The sequence below is a fragment of the Lissotriton vulgaris genome, chromosome 9, assembly GCF_964263255.1.
Source record: "Lissotriton vulgaris chromosome 9, aLisVul1.2, whole genome shotgun sequence".
NCBI classification, from domain to species: domain Eukaryota; kingdom Metazoa; phylum Chordata; class Amphibia; order Caudata; family Salamandridae; genus Lissotriton; species Lissotriton vulgaris.
Genome location: NC_141697.1, coordinates 662,803,708 through 662,830,001, shown reverse-complemented (window position 1 = coordinate 662,830,001; position 26,294 = coordinate 662,803,708). Strand labels below are relative to the sequence as shown.

The following is a 26,294-nucleotide window of genomic DNA, read 5'->3' as shown; positions in this document are numbered from 1 at the left end:
AGCTAACAATGTAGATTTCCTTCTGTGCACTGTAACAGCTATGGTGAACATCTCCATATTTTTCTTTTGCATATGCATCATTCATGGTAGATAGTAAGCTAAAAAAGCACACGGTTATGACTCAGACAATTTACAGTGTACTTGAAACCATTGCTATACAGGAGAAACACAGCCATCCCTACATGGCTTAAAGAAAGCAAAAGGGTAGCGGTCAGTAAATCAAAAGGGATAGAAGATACTGATTATTTGGTGATATAACTGTTATGCCCAAGGTGCAAATCACAAATTGCTGTTTCTGATCCCTGAATATGATGGGACTGTCCAACATAAGAATCCACTAGGACAGGTTAAAGAACAGCCAGTGAGTCATACAAAGGAAGGTCCCACAAATACATTATTATTAAAACGTGAGTGTGCCAGACGGGCAGTGTAAGGGGGTGAAGAGCACCAGTCAGCAGTGCTGATTCTGGACAGAAAAACAAAGGATTGCACAATTGTTTCAGTTTAAAAACAGCAGAAAATCGAAGAGACAAGGAAGAGTTTGAGAAGGTGGTAATCTCACTACCAAGGTACATGGTAGATGTCCTCTACTCAGGGTAGAGGCAAGAGAAACACTTTACCAAAGACAGCACAATTCATATGACAGCTATCCGGTAAAGAGGTAGGAAAAACCAATGTATTGAGGCACCACATTCCAGATTATTGAACTGCAGAGTACATCTAAAAACAGGCTACACAGGTTTAACACCACAGGCAGGAAAACTCTAGTCCCTAACTACGTCAAAGCAGGACAAATTCAGCTGACTGCCCTTAAGAGATCCGAATCACAAATGCTGCAGTCTGGCTACTAGAAGCCAGTCTATACCAAGCTTAGAATATGATTAATCCAGAGACAGGCCATCGTGTAAGGGCATTAAACCAGTTCACGTTACTCCGTTTTAAAAGTATATGCATAGGTACAACAGTGGGGTCAGCTATTGTACAAATACAGTCACGTGAGACTATAGCAAACACCACATATTGCTATAAAGGGGAAAAGTGATGAGATGTTCTGTGTTGCTTATCAGGATCTCATTTAGAAAGTATCCCCCTCAAGCATGTGTAGCTCTTCGAATTACAAAGTAGAATGTAAGTATTGCACTTCGGTGTTCTGTGAAAGACCATCAAAGAAAACTATACTGTGCCCTAGAATCCCTAGACAAAGTGGGATCATAGCATTACTCACCAAATTGTCAGCTAACTAAGACTACTCCTTCTGAGACTTTATCCCATTTAACCTTAGTTTGGTCTTCCTAGGAGAAGAACGTTTGGGTCTCAAAGGGAAATCCTTAATAAAGGTAAAGACCACTACACATGCCATGTTTCCGAAGTTCAAAATACAGACTTGAACTCGATGACATAGCTGAGCAGCAGTCTTCTGACATCAATTAGAGGAAAGAGAGATGACCCCACTAGTTCCAGGGAACAGGGTACTCACGACAATTTAAGCCTAAGGGGAAATCCCTGGAAACAAACTGTATCAGTCCTCACACCACTCTCTCATTCTTTCTCCCCAGACTATTTAGTCACCTTCTATTCCCAATATATGCAGACTAAAATGTGTGCCACTATATCTACCTGGATAACGCCTATTAATCATTTATCACTAAAATACGAGGTATATGGGGACGATAAAATATAAGATGGTATGAACAACCGCTTCCTGCACAAATAGAAGAAAATATACTGGCACCTCTGTTTAAAAAAAAAAGATAAGTAAAACGTTTTTATGGGAATATCATCCCTACCACAAGACCCACGTGGATGTTTCTACCTTATAAGCCATCATTCGATGCTTTAAGAATTTATCACTTGAATTGAAGGAAAGTGACCCCTTGTGAAACAGTGTCCTGAAGAAGGTGGAACCACATCTAATGGTTTAACCCACCGAAACGTGTTGACGCCTATGCCAAAAAGGAATCCAAAAAAAGCCTGGGAAGCTGTAGATACATGGGAAATTCCTGTATTGAGTGTCCCATATAAAATATATAAGGCTGTTGGATCAAATTAAGGATAAACAATAGTATCTAATTGAGTTAGTGAGAGGGAGTAACTATAGTGGTTCATAATTTGATGTGATGTTTTAGTTTATGTCTTCTTTTTAACGTGCACATGTAGCAGGAGGTTTTTTCTGCGGATATGAAATGAAATTAAATGCTTAAACTACATCTTTTTATGTGTACTCTTTCGGGAATATCTCCGAAATGTTAAATGCTATGATAAAGAACGTTTTGTACTGATAAATAAAAACATTGTAAGCGCTAAATTTTAGTCTGAATATATTGGGATTAGAAGGCGACTAATCAGTGTCTGGGGAGAAAGAATGAGAGTGGTTTGAGGACTGATATAGTTTGTTTCCAGGGATTTCCCCTTAGGCTTAAACTACTGACATCAATGCCAAACCCGAATTCCATGCATATCACACATTTGTAAAGCTATTTTCAATTGCAACGGGAAGATGGGGCAGGGAAGAAAGGAGGGAGTGTTCCTCCAGAAATCTCCATTCTGCAAAGACAGAGTAAACAACTGTGAGACTACCTCATAGCTTAGTTTTCTGTGTAGCTATTCCTGTAGGCTCAGGACCAAAACACAGCGCCATCACATTATCTGAACAGAGGGGAGGGATTACGGGACAGAATGGCAGTGGGTTGTGGGAATATTTATACAAAGAGACAAACATCTTAACCTTCTTCGTTGAAAAGTCAGGTTCCACAGGATTCTAGATTTTTGACTGCTTTAAACAACCATACCGTAATTTTCTTGAATTTGCTCAGTTTATAGAGTAGGTTGATAAAAAAGCAATTTAAATAAACGAAAGGTGATACCTTTCCAACAACCAATATGTTTGCTCATTTATGCCCATAGGAAAAATGGCTCTTCAAGAGTGTGGTATGCTGAGATTTCGTGTGTAAATGGCAAATTGAAATTATTATATTAGGGGCTTTCTGTGTAATTATAGTACAAACACGATCTAAGCAATAATCACTGGGACTGAACTTTTATATATAGGGCAACAGTAAAACTAGCCACAACTTAAGATGTTAGGATTTATAATCTCTGAATCTTTGGCACTCGGCCGGTGTCCAACCCTCCCCAAATCTAATTCATGCGTCTAAACTGCCCTTCTGGCATCATGGCGAGGAGTATGGAAAGAGGACACACTTTTTGCATGTGGCAGAAAATTTACAAAGCAATGGCAACTGTAAGATTCTTGTCCCTCTCGTTACTTTGCCTGTGCTTTCTGCCAATTTTTTCTCTTTTCTTAATTTTGGAGCTTCTGCCCATAATGGTTCACCATTGGTCTTCCCTTTTCCCCTAGCCCTCCAACCTTGAAATTTCATATCAATTTCTATTCAGCGTTTGCATTATTGAAACCGTAAAAGAACATTTTTTTAAATAGTCTTCAAATTTCCAGAGAATGAGGCTTCATGGCGTAGAGGGATGTCTCTGAAAACGCTGGCGGTGAGAGGACTCCAGTGACTCTTACGGGGAACCCTTTTTCCTGAGCTCCTGGACGAAGGCTGTTGATAGGGGAAACCAAAATGTTAATTTGAGACACACCAAATGTAAATGACAAAATAGTCAGAAGGAAGCTTACATATTTTGTTACACTTAGGTGGGTAGGCATCCAGACAGACCACAGCATTAAAGATCCAAGACGGGTAATCGAATAGAGCAAAGTGACAGTAAGAACATGCAGGATGAAACATTTAACTCTATTTCTGAATATCTTAGAACATAAGGAGTCTTAGATATTTTCCATTAAAACTACTTAAGCTCAATGAAAAATATCCTGAGCTACCAACAAATAGTATTAGTTTGACAAAAATGACCACATAACACAGGATTATGTTAATGTCCAATTCATTCAAGATTATCAGAAAGGACTACCTCAATGCATCAGATTGGGTTGCGAGCAGTAATTTAACATATAGTTTCTCAATATTAAATAAATCTACATTATGATAACCCCCAATTTCAGCCATGGCCCCGGCATCAAGGAAATAGCATCAGCAATACTTTGAGCTATTACAGCATGAATTATCATTAAACTATCAGTTAAAAGGGCTGCATTTACAAAATATATTTAATCTCCAAATATCAGCTCTTCACAATTTGCTCTCAAATAGCTTTAGTAAACATACTTACATTCACCCAAAAAAACATTTGTAATGTTTTGAAACAAATATTATTCTTGCAACAAAGTTTTCTTTTTTAGCAACCTTATTTGGTCTACATTTCAGCGTGTCGTTTTCATCACCTTTATAATTGCCTTGTATGGACTTATTCTGCGTCACATGCCTATGCACCATTACAGGCCCTGGGTTCTCACCATAATGTCAAGTATTTCCAAAATATGACAAACATGGCCACCATTATGCAATTGATGGATACTTTAATACCAAAGATAGCCACAACATACCAATAATGGCTAATAATTACAGGGCATGACTGTGCTTAAGTTGCAAACCATCTTGCGCTCCTCAGTTCTTTGACCGCTTCCTTTTTCAACACACTTCTTAACACGCCAGCTCCAGCAGCCCTGAACTGAAACTGGTCTGTCTATCCTTGGCATTCTTCTTTACCAGGCATGCTTGCAAAACGATTGACTGCATGGTTACTGGTGATGTTACAGGATCCTGTATTTAGAGTTACACTGTGTGTGGACACAGTGTGCTGCCATTGGTTTGATTGCCTGCCACTCCAAGGGTGTGGAGTCAGGCATACTGGGCTGTGTTCCATATCTGTCAGCTAATTATCAAGTCTAGCAAAGGAGCTAAGATGAACAGTGACTTACCTTCGGTAACAATCTTTCTGTTGAATACTCTAGCTAACCACAGATTACTCACCTTGTGAATATTCTACAGGTGTCAGCCTGAATCCGTAAAATTTCTAAGCAGTACTTCTGAGTGCCGGTAGGTGGCCTTTGTGCGGCTTCACGCCGGCATTGTTCTTCTCTGGAAGTTACCAGCAGAGCCGTATATAAGCACCACCCATGCACTCCGACGTCAGTTGCTTCTGTGCTCTCAGAAAACCGAGCCTGTTTGGCATACTGGTATGGCATGACCTATGTCAGATCTCTTAACTGGGAACTTATTAGATGGAAAAATAATCCAGTTCACAGAATGGGGAGGTGGGATGGCCTGTGAGGAATCTGCAGTTAGAGTATCCACCAGAAAGATCATTATCAAGAACTTGTTCTTCTGATGGATACCTCTAACAGCAGATTCCTTATCTGTGAACAAATAACTTACCTTAAGTGGTGTGTCTGTGAATTGGCTCAGAACAGAAAGTCCTGCAGGACAGAGCAGACAAATAGCCCCTCTCGGCGTGCCAGACTGTCGAGGTAGTAGTGCGCTGGGAACGTGTGTACTGACATCCATGTACCAGCCTAACAAATATCAAGCACTACCACGACAGCGGTGGTCTGTTTGTGTACTGCCTTGCGCTTCTCCACCCAAAGAAACCAACGAATAGCAGATCATCCATCCGATGTTCTTTGGTGCGATCAATATAAATATGGCAGCATGGCAAGTATGAGGGGTGGAGTTGTTTCTCCCTGCTGATCCTCGTACAGCGTGGCTTGGCAAGCCTCACGCCTTCTCCCTGTAGAATGAGGCGCCCAACCTCCATCAGATGGGGGGGCATTTGTGCTCAGCGGCTGGCGCCAGCAGTGACAACTGCGACCAGCAGCGAGATACTGGCAGCCCGCAGTATCAGCAGCACTGGCGGAGGTCGGCCCCTCCGCCATTGCTTGTTCCTGTTTTTGACCCTACCATAGCTCACCTTCTCATCCTCCTCCCACCATGGTGGCAAAGACTGGTATTCCCTGGCCGACGGCCGAGTGCTAACCCTGGTAGAATTTGGCACCTTCCAGCACCCCGTGTAAAGGAGCAGGGTGCGCTTTAGCCTGACCTGACCCCAGCTCCCTTATTACTGGATGGCCTGCTGCCATTAATTGACGCTCCCACATTGCAGGGTTGATAAGAAAGCAGGAGGCCTCCAAGCCTTAAGGGTGAGCTCTGTGAGGAGGAGGGGTTGTGAGGAGCAGCAGAACCAAACCACCTGAGGCAATTTGAGGTAATCCAAGGAGCCAAGGCTACCCACGGAGATGAGTAGTGGAGGTCCTGGGTGCTTCAGGGTCCCTGCAGAGCTGCGAGGGGCCGCGAAGAGCTACCGCTTCCCACTCGGTTACCTGGTCATCCGAGGGCTTGGTTGGTTCTTATACGAGCCTCGATAAAGTAGCGGAGAACTCCAAAGGGCTTTGCAGCCCTAGTTATCCAGTAACTGTACCAGAAGCTGCTTTGACATTGCACACCAGCCTAGACTTCCGTGTGAATCAAGTTTGCAGATATACCTCACCCAGCAGCTTGCTCACATACTAATTTACCTACTTCTGGGTACAACCGGTGGAGGGGTACTCGTGTGGCGAACATAACCTACCTGTTCGGCTGGCGGCCCGTTACAGTTTGGGGCTTGGTGGAGGTAGCTGCTAATATGCTGTTACGTCTGATCCCATCACTATCTGATTGCCCTTGAATTTGACTGTGCTTGAATCTTCTGTTTCGGCTGATTGCACTTAACCATCACCAAATCTGGCCAAGATAAGAATTACAAAAGCCTGATAGCGTACTCTAATCCCCATAAATCTCTTTGCTTGTATTACAAGCTGATGCCAGTGAGATTGAAGAACTCTAACAGCCCAAACACAAAGGAGCAGTTCAAGTACCAGCTCCAGAATAGTCAACTGTAGAATGGACAGACCTCTTCCCTCGCTGCAAACCCCGCATCACCATGCAATAAACTTCCACCATTCCACATGGCCTGGTCACCTCAGCTGTTCCAGTGTGTGCTCAGACAGCCAAGTTTAAAGTCCAGCAAGAAACTCAAAATCCCATGCCATGCATAGGAACCCCAAGAGATTAATCACATACTTTCACCTGACCTTCCAAGGAACACAAATTAGCTATAGCCATAATGCAACAAGAAAAAGGATCGTGGGAAAGGATTACTACGGCTCACGAGGGCAGCAATGAAAACTGCAGGGGGATTCCGAGCTCTCAAACGATAAAGACGAAGTACTGATCAAGTAGGGAACCCAAATAGGACCAAACACAGTTCTATTACATCCTCATCAGAAGAGACGGAGATTGGAAGTCCCCACTCCACCATAAACTAAGCAGGGCTCCATCTATGTCAACCCCAGGAGCTTCCGGACCCACCCCTTCTAGCTCCCCTGGGCTTTCAGAAGAGGCAAGAACCACGCCAATGCCCAGTCCTACTTATAGGTCCTTGGCGCAGGCCTCGGATAGACAAGGCATTTCCATTTCCAGTGAAAAAGTTATAGATCAAATGAAGGCTTAAGTGCCAAAAACTATCAGAGCTAAAACATACGCTAATCCATGTAGAAAACTAGCAAGCCCTATGGGGGAGGGGATGCTGCTACTGCTTTAAGAGCCAGGTCTTGAGGAGCCTTCTGAAGGCGAGAAGGTCTTGGGTCCGCCGTATGTGGATAGGGAGGGTGTTCTAGGTCTTGGCGGCGAGGTAGGAGAAGGATCTGCCGCTGGAGGTCGTTCGTTGGATGCCGGGGACAGCTGCGAGGGCGAGCCTGGCAGAGTGGAGGTGGGGGTGTGGAAGCGGAGTCTGCTGTTCAGGTAGGCTGGTCCGGCGTTGTGGAGAGCTTTGTGTGCGTGGGTGAGGAGCTTGAAGGTGATCCTCTTGTCGACGGGGAGCCAGTGTAGGTCTCTCAGGTGGGGGGTGATGTGGCTGTGGCAGGGGACGTTGATGATCAGTTGGGCGGAGGCGTTTTGAATGCGTTGTAGTTGTCGTATGTGTTTGGCTGGGATTCCTGCGTAGATTGCGTCGCGGTAGTCCAGTCTGCTGCTGACGAGGACCTGTGTCACAGTTCTTCTTGTTTCAGTGGGGATCCACTTGTAGATCCTGCGGAGCATGCGGAGGGTGTTGCAGCAGGAGGAGGAGATGGCGTTGACCTGCTTCGACATGGAGAGGGAGGAGTCCAGGATGAATCCTAGATTGTGTGCATGGTCGGTGGGTGTTGGTGCTGTTCCCAGTGTGGTCGGCCACCAGGAGTTGTTCCAGGCTGAGGGGGGGGTCCGATGCCGAGGACCTCCGTCTTGTCCGAGTTCAGCTTCAGACGGCTGCTCCTCATCCAGTTGGTGACGGCCTTCATTCCCTCTTGGAGGTTGGTTTTGGCAGTGCATGGCTCCTTGATTAGGGATAGGATGAGCTGGGTGTCTTCGGCGTAGGAGATGATGTTGAGGTCGTGATGGCGGGCTACTTGTGCGAGGGGGGCAATGTAGACGTTGAACAGCGTTGGGCTGAGGGATGAGCCCTGGGGGACGCCGCAGATGATGTCGGTGGCTTCCGATCGGAAGGGTGGGAGGCGGACACTCTGGGTTCTTCTGGAGAGGAAGGACGTGGTCCAGTCAAGAGCCTTCTCTTGGATTTCGGCTTCTAGGAGGCGTGTCTTTAGAGTGTGATGGCAGACCGTGTCGAAGACGGTTGACAGGTCCAGGAGGATGAGGGCTGATGTTTCGCCGTTGTCTAGTTGGCGCCTGATGTCGTCAGTGGCAGCGATGAGGGCTGTCTCAGTGCTGTGGTTTCGTCTGAATCCCAACTAGGACGGGTCCAAGATGTTGTTGTCTTCCAGGTGGCGGGCCAGTTGCATGTTGACGATTTTCTCGATGACCTTTGCCGGGAACGGGAGCAGGGAGACGGGCCGAAAGTTCTTGAGGTCCTTGGGGTCCGCTTTGGGCTTCTTGAGGAGGGAGTTGATTTCGCCGTGTTTCCAGCTTTCCGGGAATGTCGCTGTTTCGAAGGAGATGTTGATGACCTTCCGTAGTTGGGGTGCGATGGCAGCGTCTGCTTTATTGAATACGGGGTGTGGGCACGGGTCAGACGGAGATCCTGAGTGGATGGAGTTCATGACCTTGCATGTCTCGTTGTCGTTGACGTTGGACCAGGAGGTCAGGCGGTTGACGCTGGTGGTGTTCACAGGGGTGGTGGAGTCTGGGGTAGTCGGGGTGGTCGTGGTGTTGAAGCTGTTGTTGATGTCAGCGATCTTCTGGTGGAAGATGACTAGTGAGTCGCACAGTTCTTGTGAGGGTGGGATGTCGTTGGCGTTGGCGCTGGGGTTGGAGAGTTCCTTTACGATGCTGAAGAGCTCTTTGCTGTCATGTGCGTTGTTATCCAAGCAGACTTTGAAGGAGGATCTTTTGGTTAATCTGATGAGGTGGTGGTGTCTGCGGGTGGCGTCCTTGTGGGCTGAATGGTTGTCCGGTGTGCGTTCGTGGAGCCATGTCTTCTCCAGTTTCCGGCATGCGCGTTTGGAGGCCTGGAGCTCATTGGTGAACCAGGTGGCTCATGTTGGCGTGGCTGTTGGAGGGTTTCTTGAGCGGATCGAGGGTGTTGGCACAGTCGTCGATCCACTGTCTGAGGTTGAGGGATGCGGCGTCTGGTTTGGTGGGGTCTGTGGGTGGGTTCTTGGCGAGGGAGGTGATCAGCTGGTCTACGGTGACTTTGCTCCAGCAGCGGCAAGGCAGCTGTTGAGTGCGGTGGTGCGTGGTTGGGTTCTTGAAGGTGAAATGGATGCAGCGGTGGTCGGTCCAGTGGAGTTCGGTGGTGTGGTCGAAGGCGACGTGGGAGCCTGTGGAGAAGATGAGGTCAAGCGTGTGGCCGGCGGCGTGGGTGCGGTGACGAGTTGTCCGAGGCCGAAGTTGCTGAGGTTGTCGATCAGGGTGGCGGAGTTGGCATCGTCGTTGATCTCGAGGTGGAAGTTCAGGTCCCTGAGGAGGATGTAGTCCGTGGAAGCGAGTGTGTGGGTGCTGGCGTGGTCGGCGATGGAGTCGCTGAACTGAGCCCGGGGTCTGGGAGGGTCTGTAGATGAGCGTTCCTCTGAGGGTGGTGTTGGGGTCGGTGTGGATCCGGAAGTGCAGGTGCTCGGCGGTGTTGAGGGTGTCGTCAGCTTGGGTGGCGACCTCGAGGGTGGACTTGTGGACGATGGCTATTCCTCCTCCGATTCCGTTGGCGCAGTCCCCGCGGATGATCTTGTAGCCGTCCGGGATGGCTATGGCGATGTCGGGCGCCGAGGAGTCGTTCCACCAGGTCTCGGTCAGGAAGGCCACGTCTGGGGCGGAGGTGTCGAGCAGATCCCAGAGCTCGACGGCGTGTTTGCGTGCGGAGCGGGTGTTGAGGAGTATGCAGCGGAGGTGGTCGGTACCAGTCTTTGGAGGTTTGATGGTTCTGTCGCAGGTGAAGCTGCAGGTGTGGCAGGAGAAGGGTCCGTGGGTCCGTTTCGGGGCGCCTGGAAGCACGTGTGGTTTTGGCCTTTTATCTGCAGGAAAGGCGCTTGCAAAGCAAAAACAAACATGATTGCTACTTTGACTCCTCGCTAGTAGCCAGCCAAAACTAATCTCCAACGATTACACAGTGCCAGGCATACCTATCCATATATTGACCAAAATATCAACCAACCAAGAATCAATCTACAAGCAAAGATGGGCAAAACTTTATCCTTTAATATGTCCATCAATGAAATGCTGGACATTACTTTCATATCGCCTTAGCCCTTGGGCCCAGGCACCACCTGTGTAGAGAACCTTATAACACAAAACCTCCTCAGCAGCCAGATCAAGGACTCATACTCCCCAGTGCCCTGCTCTCATTGGGACGGGTCCTGAATTTAGTACTAGCACTACTCAAGAACATTGTCAATGACAACACTCACAACACCAATCTACTCATGCTTATATTGGAAGCCATGGGCATGAAGTGGCACAAGCTTTAACTATTAAGTCAAACATGTATTAGTGAAAGCACCAGGCTGGCCAAGCTACCTAGACCTAACAGATCAAATACCCCTGCCCCTGCTCTGCCAATGCTTGAAGAAACCCTTGAACCAGAGGAGATGGAGCATCAGCAGGAGGTCTGGGAGGCAGAGTCCAAATCTAACGACAGGTGCCAAAAAGAGTAAGGGGCATTTAAGCCCTGAATCCTGTAGTACAGGACATTCAAACCACAACACTATCAGACAAAGCACCCAAGCCCACCCAAGAAGTGCCATCACAAGATGTACGGACGCCAAAGGCAAAGCAAACTTTCAAGTAGATTTCAAATTACCACTGTAAGCTGTGAAGAAGACTAGCCCCATGAGCCAGACACCTGACCTAGCAACATGCAAAGCAGCAACTAATAAGCCAGTGCACAGCCAAGTAGTGGTGGGCCAAAAAAAAGGCAAAAAGGGACCAGATTGATGGGTAGACCTAACATGAAGAGGCAGGGACCTAAACTAAGAATCATAACCAGAGCTACAATTTAAATGTTCTGTTCACAGAACCAGCTGAAGACCGCGAGAAAAAGCAACTATTCCCAATATGTAGGAAACTGCCTGGACAAACCGTCCACCCCCTAATGATGGCGCAAGAAGATGTGGGGAACACCTTGCACCAGAAGTTGGCACCAAGGAGGAAAAAGAAAGTTTTTTGTTGTTGGTTTTTTTAACAGATTTTTAAGGAAAAAGAAGGTTAAGAAAATCAAAATAGCCCAAAAGCATGCACTAAAGGAGAAAATATGCCAGTGAAAACAGCTGCTCTTCACCAGGCATGAGCACAAGTGTCATTGCTGTGCAAGTTACATCTGCCCCAACTGTGAAGGACAAAGGGACCCTAGGCCCTACAGTGGGGGAACTCAGAAATGCATCTCCTCTGAGCCCAGTGCTATTAAATTCTTGTGCAAGAGCCTTCCTCTCTCCCAATGTACAAATATCGAGAGTGCCTGAGCTATCATCCCAAGGTTATTTTGCTCCCATTGTTAGAGACACTGCCTACGCAGCAACACAATTCACCTTCATCAATCTATTCCCAGACCCTGACCGTCCAGATCCATTGAACTGCATGCGTCTACTGAAGATGTTCCGGGCAAACCCCTGGACTTTCCACAAAATTATCAAAGGATATAAAACTAGTAAATCTGGGCAGTCGGAACCCAGAAACATTGAGGCAATGAGAGAAGGCACATACAGTGTAGAAGAGTTCGACACATCAGTCACCCCAAAGTTGATTAGCGACAATATACACGTGATGGGACTGGGCATGCTCCCTCAAAGGAGAAGAGCAAGGCCAGCTGACACCATCAAAAGAATCACTTGCGGTGTCCAGTGGGCTGCGAAAGATGCAAGAACCAAAGGGCCCTCCAAGAAGGCCCAAAGGCAACTATTAACTCCTGCCAGGCATGCAAAGCAACACTAAAACCCCAACAGTGACCAAGTGGAGATCAACTGCCGTTAGGAAAGCCACCATCAGACAGGACAGACACTAGGCCTGCTCCCAGAATAGAGTAAGCCAATTGGCAATGGATACCAACTGCTAATAGTAGCCCTGCAAAACTCTGGCCAAGAACTGGTACAACTTTGTCTACACGCTTTTAACTGAGAGAAAGCTCCGTCTCCTGGCTGTGTCTGTAACCCCATGGAGTGCTATAGTACCCAACCTGGGGTAGGAGAGATTAAAATGTCATGGAACATAGCTGGACTTCAACCAAACCTGGAGGACATTAACTGGATAGAATTTATGAGTAAAAAGGAGATATGCAGTTTTCAGGAGACATGGGCAGCAAACAACAAAAAAAAAAGATTTTAAGTTGTTTGCCATTGAGGCCAGTAAACTAAGTAGAGGTAGAGCTATTGGGGGCCGAACCACCTTGATCTCAACAAAATTAGCTGCACAGCAACAGAACTATCATGAGCCTCATCTCCACTGTACAGGCTGCACATAATATTGGTCAAAGAGCAGAGGAACCATTGTACTTAACTGCACATCCTCAATCCTAGCAAATGCAATAAGTATGAGGATCAACTTGTAGCCCTAAAAACAATTGTTCTAGGCATAAAGAACAAGGCCCTTAACAAAGGCAGGTATTACCTCCTTGTCTGCGGAGATTTAAACACCTATCCACTGGAAGATTTATGGGACACAGAGAAAAGTAGGCAGGAGAACATTTGGGGCATCCCATCACCAGAACCTGGCAACTTTCTTATCCTCAGTAGGTGCAATAAAGGGAGGGTATTCAGAGACGTTCTCAACAAATCATAGCTAACCTTCTTAAAGCGCCATACAGTCTCAGATAGCCCTGTAGTGCCCACATTTCGGACCAGTATAGGATTTAGCCTGATCGGCTACATTCTCTTTCCAAAAGATAGCTGGAATTAGGTGCTGAACATGAAAGTAACCCAATGACCAGAGATTGAGCACAACCCTCTATGCTTCAAGTGCGCTGTCCTGATCGAGCAGAGAATGATCAGACGAGCTGTAAAATGGAACAGAGAGAACGACTTGTACCATGAGATTCCATCAAAGGCTTGCCTGGAACACTCCTTGACCTGCACCATGGATAGTGACAAGCACAAGTCAATACTAACAAATTATAACAAACTTTTAAAGGAGCTCACATGCCACTTCTCTGAACCATGGATACCAAGGATCAATAGCTGGGAAACCAGACAAAAGTTGATATGACACAGAGTGCAGAGGAGGAAAGAACAAGCTCAAATGGGCTACCACTCCCAAGGTGAAGAACACATTTTTAGGGCTACAAGGAGAGAATACAAAGCATTACTCAGGTGTAAGAAACTGACCTACCAGTGAGAAGTGTGGCAAGATCTGATCAAGGCAGCAGAAGATAAGGACAGCAAATCCTTATGGACTAAAATTGCTAAACTATTTAGGAAATGTTTAGGGTCCCATGAAAACTACATTAGAGTACAATCCTGGGTAGACTATTACAAGACCATATATGTCAGTGGCGATTGTACATGAATACTGCTCAATTGAAGTACTCCCCTGCCAATGGAGCAAGTTACCGTTCTGCACCCAGACATAGGAAGTGCAATTCTGTTCAAGAAGGCCAACAAAGCTCCTAGTCCAGACTGTGTACCAGTCGACATGTTTTGTTTAGACCACAAGGCCTGGTCTGTAGCCTTGTCTAAAATATTCAGCGTGGTACTGCGATCAATCAATGTTACACGTTTCTGGTACTCTGTCATCATAGTCCTTTCCCACAAAGAAGAAAGCGGGCTGCTACGATGTAACTACAGAACAATATCGCGCCTGGATAGTAGAGGGAAAATCTACGAGAGTGTCCTTTTGAATAGACTGCATGCCTGGACAGAGAAGAACACAGACCTCATAGACTCCCAGGCAGAGTTCCGCAAGGGCATTATTAACATTGATCAAGCCAGAAAACTATTTATTTTATGTATTAAATATACAAAGATGTTCAAGCACCAGCTCTATTTATGCTTTACCGATCTCAAACCGTCTTTGACCTGGTTAATAGAACCAAACTAATGGAAACGCTCAAGAAAGGAGGAGTTGGAAAAGCCTACTGCAAGCCATCAACCCCCTGCACAAGGACATGTGTGCCTGCATTCGCTATGGAAGCGGAGGAGAATGCAGTCCTTATTGTGACATCTGCTCAGGGGTACGTCAGTAATGTGTCCTTGCCCTGCTGCTATTCTTCCTCTTTTTGAACGACTCAGAGAAATTTCTACTTGAGGGGGTCACAGATGCACCGAAGCTCTCCTGTTTGCGAATGACGTAGTAATACTATCCTGCACAAAAAATATGCTGCATAGGAGGCTGGGCAGCTTTGACAGCTATTATAGCCAACAACACCTTATCATTAATATACAAAAGACATGCCACTTGGACTTTCTCCACTGCTGACAAAATCACCAAGAATCACTGGCAAGGTACTTGCAATAGTCAAGCACAACGACTAGCTGGGGATTTCTTTAAAAAATAAGTGTTTTGACATGCTCATGTTGATAAACCCTACAACAGTTCACCAACAAAATTCTGAGGCTCAAGAACAAAATTAGCTGCCGCTCACTGAGGATCATGCTCCAAATATAGAAACAAAAAGCAGTTGCAGTAGCAAGCTACTTTGCAGAACTGTGGGGGTACCACAACAGTAAGCAACTCCAAATGTTGGAAAATGCATTTCTCTGATCACTATTACACCTGAGCCATGCACACCACTTTTCCCTCTGTACCTGGAAAGGGCTATGGTTCCTATCACCAAGCTCTTCGCTCTCGCTCCGGGTCTGTACTGGCTATGCTTACACCGCAACAGCCACGGACAGTCCTTTCTGAGAGCAGTGCTTGAAGTGTCCCCTACAATCCACAACCTGTGTTCAAGCTACGTAAGAAGCTATCTCCGAAATCTTGGTCTCAAGCACCTATGGTCAGAGCCAGCCAACATTTTTTTTTAAAGTTTATTTATAAGATTTTTCTTAAATGTAACAAACCACGTTTGCATACAATATCAAGTCTACCTTGCATTATAAATCATTCAGACAATAATTATATATAGCACAGCACTTGGTAATATTTAGCACAGCAATGATACATCACAGCAATGTCACATAACATTAACATATACAGCAGTTAGGCATCAGTGTTAAGGAGTTCTGGGTGTTCACGTAAGTAAGGTGGTAAGAGGTTCCCAGAAAACAGAAGGTTTGGCAGCTGTGGGCTGCTCCTCTGCATATATTAGAAAAATGTCTTTACAGTAGATGGAGTCCAGTATCCAACGAGCTATGGTAGGTGCCCTCCTGCTATCCCAATGCATGGCTACTGTACGTTTTGCTAAGAGTAACATTATGGCGGCTGGCTTTTTCTTGGCAGATTTCAAATGTGTTATATGACCCAACAGGCATAATTGTGGCGTGCAATCTAATTTACAATTCAGGATCACACTTAGTAGTTGGACCACCTGCTCCCAGTAGAGTTGCATGTTACCACAATACCACGCTAGGTGTACAAAATCGGCCTGGTATGTCTTGCAGCGTTTATATTTTGCATCTACACGCAAGCCATGCTTGTGTAAGTGGGATGGAGTGTGGTAAGTTCGGTGCAAATATTTAAAAGTTATTATATGTAAATTCCCTTTGGGTGTGAGAAGTTCAGTAAGTGAGCAGCAGGTTTGCCATTCCCCCACAGTCCGCAGCGTATCCAGCAACAGAATACATTTGTCGTGTGCTTTTTGCGTGTTAGCGCCAATTTCCCTCAGCAGGGCCCTGTAGAGTCTCGCCACTATGTGGGTATTGTTTAGGGCGGTTATTAATAATTTTAGCATCTCTAATGTGGGGGGTTCCTTTGGGAACGTGGGGTAGAGTTCCTGAAATACTGCATGCAATCTATGGTAAGAAAATTTGAACAGGACTGTCTGGTTGCTTACGTTCCGTTGGGTATATGACACCCATCACTGTAATCCCTATCTGTTCCACTAAGCTCATACTGCCCAGAGGTAGATTTGGTGCATATAATGGAGTTTTGTCTGTAAGCTGGCTAATACGTTTCCACGCCAAGGATGTGGTGCGTACTGTGTTCATTTTGAGTTTTTGGTCAAATGGGGCCACTGATGTGGTAAGATATGTGCTAACTTAAGGGGGTGGGCATCGCCATCTTCTACGGTAAGGTGTGGCAGATATTGTACTGGATGAAACCAGTAGGATGCGTTTTGGCGCATAAATAATATAGGTAGAGATCCGGGACCGTGAAGCCACCAGAGGCGTATTGTACTTTCATTGTGTGCAGACTTATCCTTACTTGCTTGCCAGCCCATATTAGTTTGTTCAAATTGGAAAGTATGCGGTCGAAGATGGGAGTCGGCGGAGGTATGGGAATGTTGGTGAATAGGTATAGTAGTATAGGCAGGACCACCATTTTTACCAGAGATATCCTATTCACTAGGGATAAAGGCAGTGTAAGTAATCCACCGGTCTATTTGTGTTTCTAGCTTGTCAATCACCGTGCCATAGTTGCTTCGAATCACCAGATCAGAGTCGTGGTGGATCCAGATACCTAGATATTTTATGGGTTCATCCTGCCAAACCAGTGGCAAATCCATTTGTGGTGATTTCGTGTTTTCTGTCAGTGGTATCACTGGGGAATTAGACCAATTTATCTGCAGACCGGATTGACGTCCGAATTTTATGTATTGTCTAATTATCGGTGATAGGTTTACGTTGGGGTCTCTAATATATAGTACCATATCATCTGCATATAACGATGTGCCAATAGGACGTAAATTAAATCGTAAAGCTGTATATGCATATTTCTGGCATAGTTTACAAGCCAAGGGTTCTCGAGCAATCGCAAATGGCAGAGGTGACAGCGGGCAGCCTTGTCGTGTTCCTCTCTGTATCCTTATTGCACTCGATTTGGTCTATTGAGTTTTATGCAGGCAGTGGGGTCCATGTAAAGGAGTTTGATCCAATTTATAAACATGGGTGGGAGACCGATTCGCGGAAGAATGGTAAAAAGGTAAATCAATTCAACTGAATCAAAGGCCTTGGCCGCGTCTTAAAGCACTGCCACAGCCTCCAATTCTGGGTTCAGTTGATGTAGTAGGGCGAATATCGTACGCAGATTATGTGTCGTGGAGTGGGATGGTATAAATCCTGATTGATCCGGTAGTACAATAGCCATCATAAACGGCTGTAGTCTAGTCACAATTATCTTAGCTAATATTTTTGCATCTGTGTTTATTAAGTAGAGTGGTCTGCAGGACTCAGCTATCTCCGTTTTTTTCTGGTTTTAGTGATGCAACTATTAGCGCTTCACGTAAAGTTGTGGGAAGGATTTTGGTATGATATGCTTCATCATACATTTCTAATAGATATGGGCTAAATAATTCGGAATATGCCTTGTAAAATTCCTCTGTGTACCCATCGAGCCCCAGAGTTTTGCCGTTGGGCAGTGTCTCTCGTCTGTGCCCAGGTCCCTAAGGATTTTAACTATTGGGGTATCTCCGGAGGGTCTTTATGTATCCATCTCTTGGTTATCAACCGTTTCACCGTTATTAGACCTAAGTCACGAAACCTAGAGCTTACTTTGTTAGCTTTTGTCCGTTTGTAAAATCCTAAAATGCGTACTTCCCATGTGTTCAGTACCTCGGTGTTAGTACTGCTTGTGAGTGTTTCCGTTATCGTGTGCCAGTAAGAAAGCAGCAGGGGGCAGGACCACAGCATGTGTAATAGGTCAGCGTCTAGCAGATGGCATCGCGGACAACCAGAGGAGGTGATCTTAAAGTATTTGTTGATCTTGTCTGGCGAGAGATACGCTCTATGCAATATGAATGTTTGTATGAGTTTAAAACGTGAATTGCGTGGTATATGTGTGGTGCCGGCTAAGACCCGTTCCCAGTCCTTATCAGTCCAGGATCGGCCTCTGTCCTCCGTCCAACGTGCATGGAGTCTCTGTGGCGACCGCAACACGTGCGTATGCAGGGCCTGTACCAGCCAGTGGACCACACGTGATCCCTCCCCCATTAAACGTAGATACTGCAACAACTGATATGTTGGCGGCTCAACTGTTAAGTCTCCCCATTTTATTGTTAGCGTCCGCATGATGGCTGCATGCAAGAGGAATTGATCCACCGCAAACCAGTATCCGCCGTCAGGGTTGCAAAAGGCAGCAGAGCTCTGCTGCATACAGGTCTCCAAGTGTCGCCACTCCTGCTTCAGTCCAGGGCGTCAGCACTACGTCAGATACAAGATATCTACCTTTGGGTGTCCCAATAAGTGGCAGTAATAGGGCATAAGGGGTTATGCCTTTCGTAAGTTGAAGGCTCCTCCTGTAGCATCTATGGGCCAACTCCATATGTATCTGTGTCGGGTGGGGAAATGCTGCCAGCGGATGAAATAAATTATATATTTGAGTCTGTGTACAGGATGATGACTCAGTCACAGTATCCGTCAGGTTCTTGCCACTCAGCCATTTAGCGACCCATTGAAGCTGCGCAGCTAAGTAATACAATTCTAAATGAGGAACTGCTAAGCCCCGATGTTCCGGTGGCACATACAGTTTCTGCAGTGCTATTCTCGGACGCCCTGCATTCCAGATTAGACCTCTGACCAATCCCTCCAGCTCCCGAAACAGTCGTACCGCGACATACACCGGAAGGTTTGCAAAATAATGCAACAATCTTGGTAAGACTATCATCTTGGTTAAAGTAATACGGCTCATCACATGGAGCGGTAGGGTCTTCAAGAATTTTATCTGTGCCTTTACAGAGGAGATGGCGCGCACCAGGTTGCCTTCCAGTATGTTCGTTGGGAGTCTGTAAACATATATGCCCAAGTATCTGAACGTGGTCGGGTACCCGGCAAGCACAGTCCCATTGATGACTAGGTCTGTCGCAACCACATCCTCGTGGAATAAATAGGCGCCCGATTTAGCCCAGTTTACCTTAAGGTCTGACACTTTCTCGAAACCATGGAATATCGCGGATATGGCTGGCGGGATAGCATGCAAGTCCCTTATGTACAGCAACAGGTCATCAGCATACAGAGACACCGTATGGAGACCATCATCCAAGGGGATACCCCAGTCTGCGCCGTTCTCCCGAAGCAGAGCTGCTAGAGGTTCCATGGCAAGGGAGAAAAGCAATGGGGACAAAGGGCATCCCTGCCTAGTTCCACGTCTAACCCTTATAGTGTCAGAGATAAGCCTACCTTTGCAGGCTCGTACTGTAGGTCGCTGGTACAGTAATTATACTAGTTGCAGCTACCCGTCTCCTAGTTCATATTTACGCAGAACTGCTGCAAGATAGGGCCACTCCAACTAATCAAAGGCCTTCTCTAGGTCAAGCACTAAGCACCCAGATCGGGGGCAATTCGTCGCAGTATATTTCTGAACCCTAAATAATCTATGGATGTTAAGAGAGGTGCTCCTGGTTGGGATAAATCTATTTTGATCGCCATGGACCAGATCCGGTACAAACGGGGCTATTCGCTTAACTAGGGCAGAGGCTAGTATTTTGTAGTCTGTGTTCAGCAGAGCCAGCGAGCGGTAAGAGCGAAGGACTGCAGGGTCGCTGCCATGTTTCAAGAGTGAGATCAGCGTCGCCTAATTTTGGGTATGTGGGAGGGTCGAATCTTCTAGGGCCGCCGTGTATATCCGCACCAATTCCGGTATTAATATATCCGAGTAGGCTTTATAAAATTCAGCCGGAAGTCCATCCGGACCCGGAGATTTGCCATTTGGTAGGGAGAAAATACTATCTTATATTTCTTCCAGCAGCAAAGGAGTGCACAGGTCCTCTTGCTGACGCTCCGCCAGTTGCGGCAGCATCAGGGTAGAAAGAAACTCTTGTATGTCTTCGTCTGTAGCTAGCAAGTAAGACCTGTACATCGTGGAGTAGTGCTCCACAAAGGCATTGTGTATGTCCCTCTGGGTATGTACTATGTTGCCGGGCGCGGTTTGTATAGACATCAGGGTGTGGTAATTGCATCCTGTCGTATCAGCCACGACAGCAACTAGCCAGATTTATCTCCCGTATGGTGGGTGCGCGCTGAGAGTGCTGCATAGTTCAAATTACGGAGCCGGTCCAGCAGTCTGGAATGATCCCCTCTATTTCACGCCAAGGAACCAACGTCGCCTTCTAGTGCCTCTCCATCCCTTTGGAGCAGATGATTTTCAAGGTGTGGGAGTTCAGTCTCTAGCTGTCTCCGCATGCCCGCTTGTGCACACAGGAATGCACCCCTAACCACTACCTGGAACGCGTCCCATTCAATCGGAGGCGTCGTGGCTGGGCCTGTGATCTCTTCAAAATAGCGCCTGTGTTCTCTTCAAAATATCGTGGCTAGTAGGCCCCGGAAGGGTGCATCTAAAAGTATTTCCGGCTGTAGTTGCTAAGTTGGGATTGGCGGTTGGGGGTTTTCCCATGATACTTCTAGTACATGCGGATTATGATCTGAGTGTGTCCTGCCCAAATAATAAACTGAGAAAATATGTGGGAGCAGCTCTTCCCAAAGCATGTATCGGTCTAATCGTACATGCAGATCATGAGCACCGGAGTAGTAGGAATACACCTTGTCATGGGGATAACGGCGTCTCCAAATATCTCTGAGGTGCCACTGTCTTGCCTATTAGCCAGTGCCTATGTGTGTTCGTGCCCGGAAGGGGTGGAAAGGAGCGGTCCAATGAGACGTCAAGTACGCTGTTGTAGTCTCCCGCCAAAAACATAGGTATATCATGCCATGGCGCCAGGACAAGCGACATATCGTCAAAAAACTGCACTCCGTGTCTGCCAATGAATGTGCGATTTTAAGTGGGATCCCCGGCCGGTCCCAGATCAGCACGCCCCGTGCATAGGCTGAATACCCAGTGTAATATAGTTGGCCGCGCCAGCGGCGGTGCAAGAATTGGATTTCTGATTTGGCCAGGTGTGCCTCTTGCAAAAGAGCTATTTTTATGTGATGTCAGTAAAGGTACGAGTATATCTGGTACCTACGTGACGGTGTATGCATGCCCCGCACATTCCATGTACAAATTTTAAGTGCAGACATAGTATTTACAATGTATTAGGTAGTCATGCCCCTGCAGCAGCCCAACAAACATATGCACGTAAATGTCTCGGCAATGTGCAACTTCTCCAGCATAGTGACTCGTGGTATTTTGAATTGTGCAGCATACATTAAAGGATATCTCATAATAAAACCAAACAATGATATAGACATGAGAAAAATTCCAAAAGGGCGATGGTTCAACTAGCAATCATCCAAACTCACAATAGAGCTAATAGTCAAAATTGACCCGGGGGGATGCGCTATGTAGTACGCACAAATACCTTACAATGTATGTGTCCAGTGTTTCAGAGGCTCTCAGTCTTAAGGCATAATACAGTATAAAGAAAGCAAACTGAGTATCCCAGTGCAGGAGCTCCCGCCAGGCAAACAATGTGTATCGATGCCTGCGCGGCAGCGACAAAGCACTAAATCAGGTTCCACCCTACCCCCTTATATCACGATGCCACTCACCCATTTCTTGTGGTACTCGGAAACACAGCAGCGACCATCACACATGACATCGTTAACAACTGCATAAGTCTATACATTACCCACAATACCTCAGACCACAGTCCAATCAAGGATAGGATCCTGCAATGATCATAGGATAGTGTCAGCTGTCGGAGTGACGTCCGGCTGCTCAGTCGAGTCCTGTGAGTTCTGTAGGCCATACACTTGTTCGTCGTCGCTGGACAGGTCTCGCTGACTGGAGTTGGATGCGTTTTCAGCCACCAAAGAACCGCTGATCTCCGCCACCGCCTGCATGGCATCCCGTTGTCCGCTAAGTATCAAATCTGTGTGGGATCCTACCGCAGGTGAAGACAGCATCCGGGCCCCAGACGATCGTCGCTCCCTCCGGCGGCGGAAGGGGCCCCTTAGTTTTGGTAAGGTCATCGATGAAGAGGTGTTCCGAGGTCCCGTATCAGTAAAGGTGCCTAGCCAGTCCTCTGCCTCTTCGGATATGGCAATAACGAATATGCTACTTACCAGTATGCATCTGTTCTTGGCATGTAGGGCTGCTTACATTCATATCTGTGCATAGATCGTCGCCTAGTGTTGGGTCCGGATGATTGCACATTGTTGTCCTGGAAGAGTCTTCGAAGTATCACGAGATAGGTGGCTCCTCCCCTGGACTACAGTGCGCATGGGCATCGACTCCATCCCCAGATTGTTTTTAGCCATTGTGGCCAAGATGGAGTGAAACTCAGTGAATGATGACCATGCTATAAGTATATGTGAATACTGCAGCTGCTACAGGCGCCGGGGAGGAGGGCGGGCGATATGAATGTCAGCAGCCCTACATGCCAAGAACAGATGCATACTGGTAAGTAGCATATTCGGTTCGAGGCATGTGGGCTGCTGAATTCATATCTGTGCATAGAATAAATAGCAGTCCCTCCATTAGCGGCGGCCGCCCGTGCCAGCTGCAGCAGTTTGAAAAAGTGTCTTGAGAACAGCCTGCCCTACAGCTGCCTGCTGTTTGGAGTGCACATCAACACAGTAATGCTTAGTAAATGTATGTGTGGTAGACCAAGTGGCTGATCTACATATGTCTTCCAAAGGAATGTTTCCAAGGAATGCCATAGAGGCCCCCAACTTCCTGGTGGAGTGGGCTCTTGGCGGAATGGTAAGAGTGCGTTTTGCTTTTAGATAGCAGATCTGAATACATTTAACGATCCATCTAGCAATACCAGCCTTGGAAATAGGGTTACCTTTGTGGTGCGGTGCAAAGGTGACAAAGAGTTGCTTAGTTTTTCTAAAATCCTTGGTCCTTTCAATGTAATACATTAGGGCCCGTTTAACGTCAAGGGTATGGAGCACCCGCTCCGCCAGAGACTCTGGATTTTGAAAGAACACCGGCAACTCAATGGTTTGGTTGATGTGGAACTGAGACACAACCTTGGGTAGAAATTTAGGGTTAGTGCGGAGCACTACCCTGTTTGAATGAACTTGGAAGAAAGGCTCTTGGATTGTGAGGGCTTGCACTTCACTAACCCTCCGTAGCGATGTAATTGCTACAAGGAAAGCCACTTTCCACGTCAAGAACTGAATCTCGCAGGAATGCAGTGGTTCAAAGGGAGGACCCATCAGCCTGGTAAGAACCACATTGAGGTTCCACTCCGTGGTGGAATGACTCGTTTGAGGCCTTCCAAAAAAGCCTTGATGGCAGGCACCTTGAAGAGTGAAAGGTGCTGTCTATTTTGGAGATAGGCGGCCATTGCAGACAGATGAATGCGAATGGAAGTATAGGCCAGATTACACTTGTACAGATGGAAAAGGTAACAGATGATGTTCTGAATAGAAGCATTCAGTGGGTTAATGCTGTGGTTCGCACAATAAATGACAAACCGCTTTCATTTTGCCGCATAGCAGGCTCTAGTAGTGGGCTTCCTCGCCTCCCGAATGATGTCCATGCAGTCGGGAGGTAAGTTTAGGTAGCCAAACTCTAGGACTTCAGGAGCCAGATCGCCAGATTGAGCTGTTGCGGATCTGGATGCTGAATGTCGCCATGGCTCTGCGTCAGAAGGCTGGGTGTGAGATGTATCCTTTGATGCGGTACCACGGACAGTTCTAGAAACGTGGTGTACTATGGTTGGCGAGCCCACGTTGGAGCAACCAGGATGAGAGTCATCGAGTGCTGCCTGAGCTTGCGTGCCACCAGCGGTATCAGAGGTGCTGGGGGAAAAGCGTACGCAAACTTGCCTGACCAGTTCATCCATATCGCATTGCCCTGCGACTGTGGGTGTGGGAACCTGGCGGCGAAGCTTTGGCATTTTGCGTTCTCTTTTGTGGCGAACAGGTCTATCTCTGGATGACCCCACCTTTGGAAGTACGGCTGGAGTACTGATGGATGTATCTCCCACGCGTACATCTGGTGGCTGTGCCTGCTGAGCAGGTCCGCCATCTGATTGTCCTTGCCCGGGGAGTGCTCTGCCATGAGGAAGATGTTCCTCTGAATGGCCCACTTCCACATGCTCTGAGCCAGATGAGACAGCTGCGGAGAGTGTGTGCCTCCCTGCTTTTGAATGTAGTACATTGCCGTCATGTTGTCCATCCGAATCAACACGACCTTGTTGCATAGATGTACTTTGAAAGCCTTCAGTGCCATGAAGATCGCCATCCGTTCTAGAACATTGATGTGCATCTTCCCCTGTTGCTGCGTCCACAGTCCCTGCACAGTGTATTGGAGTACATGCGCTCCCCATCCCTGGAGAGGCGCGTCCGTGGTCAGGATAATCTCTGGCACAGGCTCCTGGAACGGTCAACCCTTGCAAAGGATTTCGTGGATTCCACCAATGCAGAGAGTTGTATGCCCGACCGCTCACCAACACTAGGTCTTTTAACTGGTTGTGAGCCTGAGTCCATTGACGTGCTAAGCACTCCTGAAGCGGACGCATATGTAGTCTGGCGTGCGGGACAATGGAGATGCAGGAGGCCATCATGCCTATCAACTGCATGAACACCCTTGCTGGAAGCAAGTGTTGAGGTCTGAATTTTTGGATCAGCGATTGAATGCTGCCGACTCTCACTGAATTTGGCTGGGCTGTGGCCGCCAGAGTGTCTATGGTCGCACCCAGAGACTGCCGTACATGGGCGGGCTGGAGGTGGGACTTTGGGTAATTCAGTGAGAATCCCAGATCGTGCAGGAGGTGAATGGTTTGGGAGACGTGGTCGGCACACTGTTGGGCTGACTTCGCTTGGATGAGCCAGTCGTCCAGATAGGGATAGACGTGGATGTTGTGACGTCGTAGATGTGCCGCCACCGTCGCCAGGCACTTTGTGAATACCCTGGGTGCCGTGGTGACCTCGAAAGGCAAAACCTTGAATTGGTAGTGCTGGTTTTGGATGGTGAACCTGAGGTATTTTCTGTGTGAAGGATGTAGCAGAATGTGGAAGTACGCATCCTTCAGGTCCAGAGTTGCCAGAAAGTCTCCCTGTTGAAGCAGTGGGAGAACTTGCTGCAGTGTTAGCATGTGGAAATGCTCGGACAGGATGTAAAAGTTGAGGGGCCTGAGATCCAGGATGGGCCTGAGGGATCCGTCCTTCTTTGGAATCAGGAAGTACAGGGAGTAAACTCCCGAGCCTCTTTCCTGCAAGGGCACAAGCTCTATTGCCCCTTTTTGCAGCATGACTGTGACCTCCTGCTGCAATAAGTGCAAGTGCTCGCCGGACATACGACGGTGCCTTGGGGGTATGTTGGGTGGAGTGGATGTGAGCTCCAGACAATAACCAAAATGGATTAGCTTTCTGACCCACCTGTCCGTGGTGATGGACTTCCACACGGACAGGAACTGCTGGAGTCTTCCCCCGACCAGTGTTGTGTGGTCGGGGGGCAGTGACAATGCGTCACTGTTTGTTGGCGGTAGAGGACCTGGAGCTGTTGTTGCCACGTCCTCTGCCCTTGGCATTGTTGCCGCGGTATCCACCTCGACCCTTGTTGGCATAAGTAGTCTGGGTGTTGCCTTTGTAGAACTGCGCGGACTGCGAAAGTTGACCCCTTGAGGTGCCTCTAATATAGGAGCGACGAAAGGACCCACTCCGAAACTGCTGGGACTGCAAGGCACCCATGGATTTTGCAGTGTCGGTGTCCTTCTTCATCTTCTCAAGGGTGGTATCAACCTCAGGGCCAAACAGGTGATCTGGGTTGACCGTTTGGTTCAAGATGGTGGTTTGAATGTCCGGCTTGAACACAGATATCCGTAGCCAGGCATGTCTACGAAGCATAACGCTAGTGTTAATTGCACGTGCGGCGGTGTCAGCAGCGTCCAGAGCGCACTTTATGGAAGCGTTGGAGATCAGCTTCCCCTCCTGTATTAACATTTCAGCCCCTTCCTTATATTGATCGGGTAGGTGTTGCAAAAGCGTCTCTAGGTTATCATAG

At 47.2% G+C, this 26,294-nt stretch overlaps 1 protein-coding gene across 2 annotated transcripts in view; it reads right to left on the bottom strand.

Annotated features, from left to right (window-relative positions):
- Positions 1-3,021: 3,021 nt before the first annotated feature.
- The window catches only part of VASP (vasodilator stimulated phosphoprotein), an 863,870-nt gene continuing 840,597 nt past the window's right edge, over positions 3,022-26,294 (bottom strand). For both annotated transcript variants that reach the window (XM_086938366.1, XM_086938368.1), the window contains one exon: positions 3,022-3,560. In XM_086938366.1, coding sequence (XP_086794492.1) covers positions 3,523-3,560 — 38 coding nt within the window. In that variant the 3' untranslated portion in view covers positions 3,022-3,522. The remainder of the gene's footprint in view (positions 3,561-26,294) is intronic.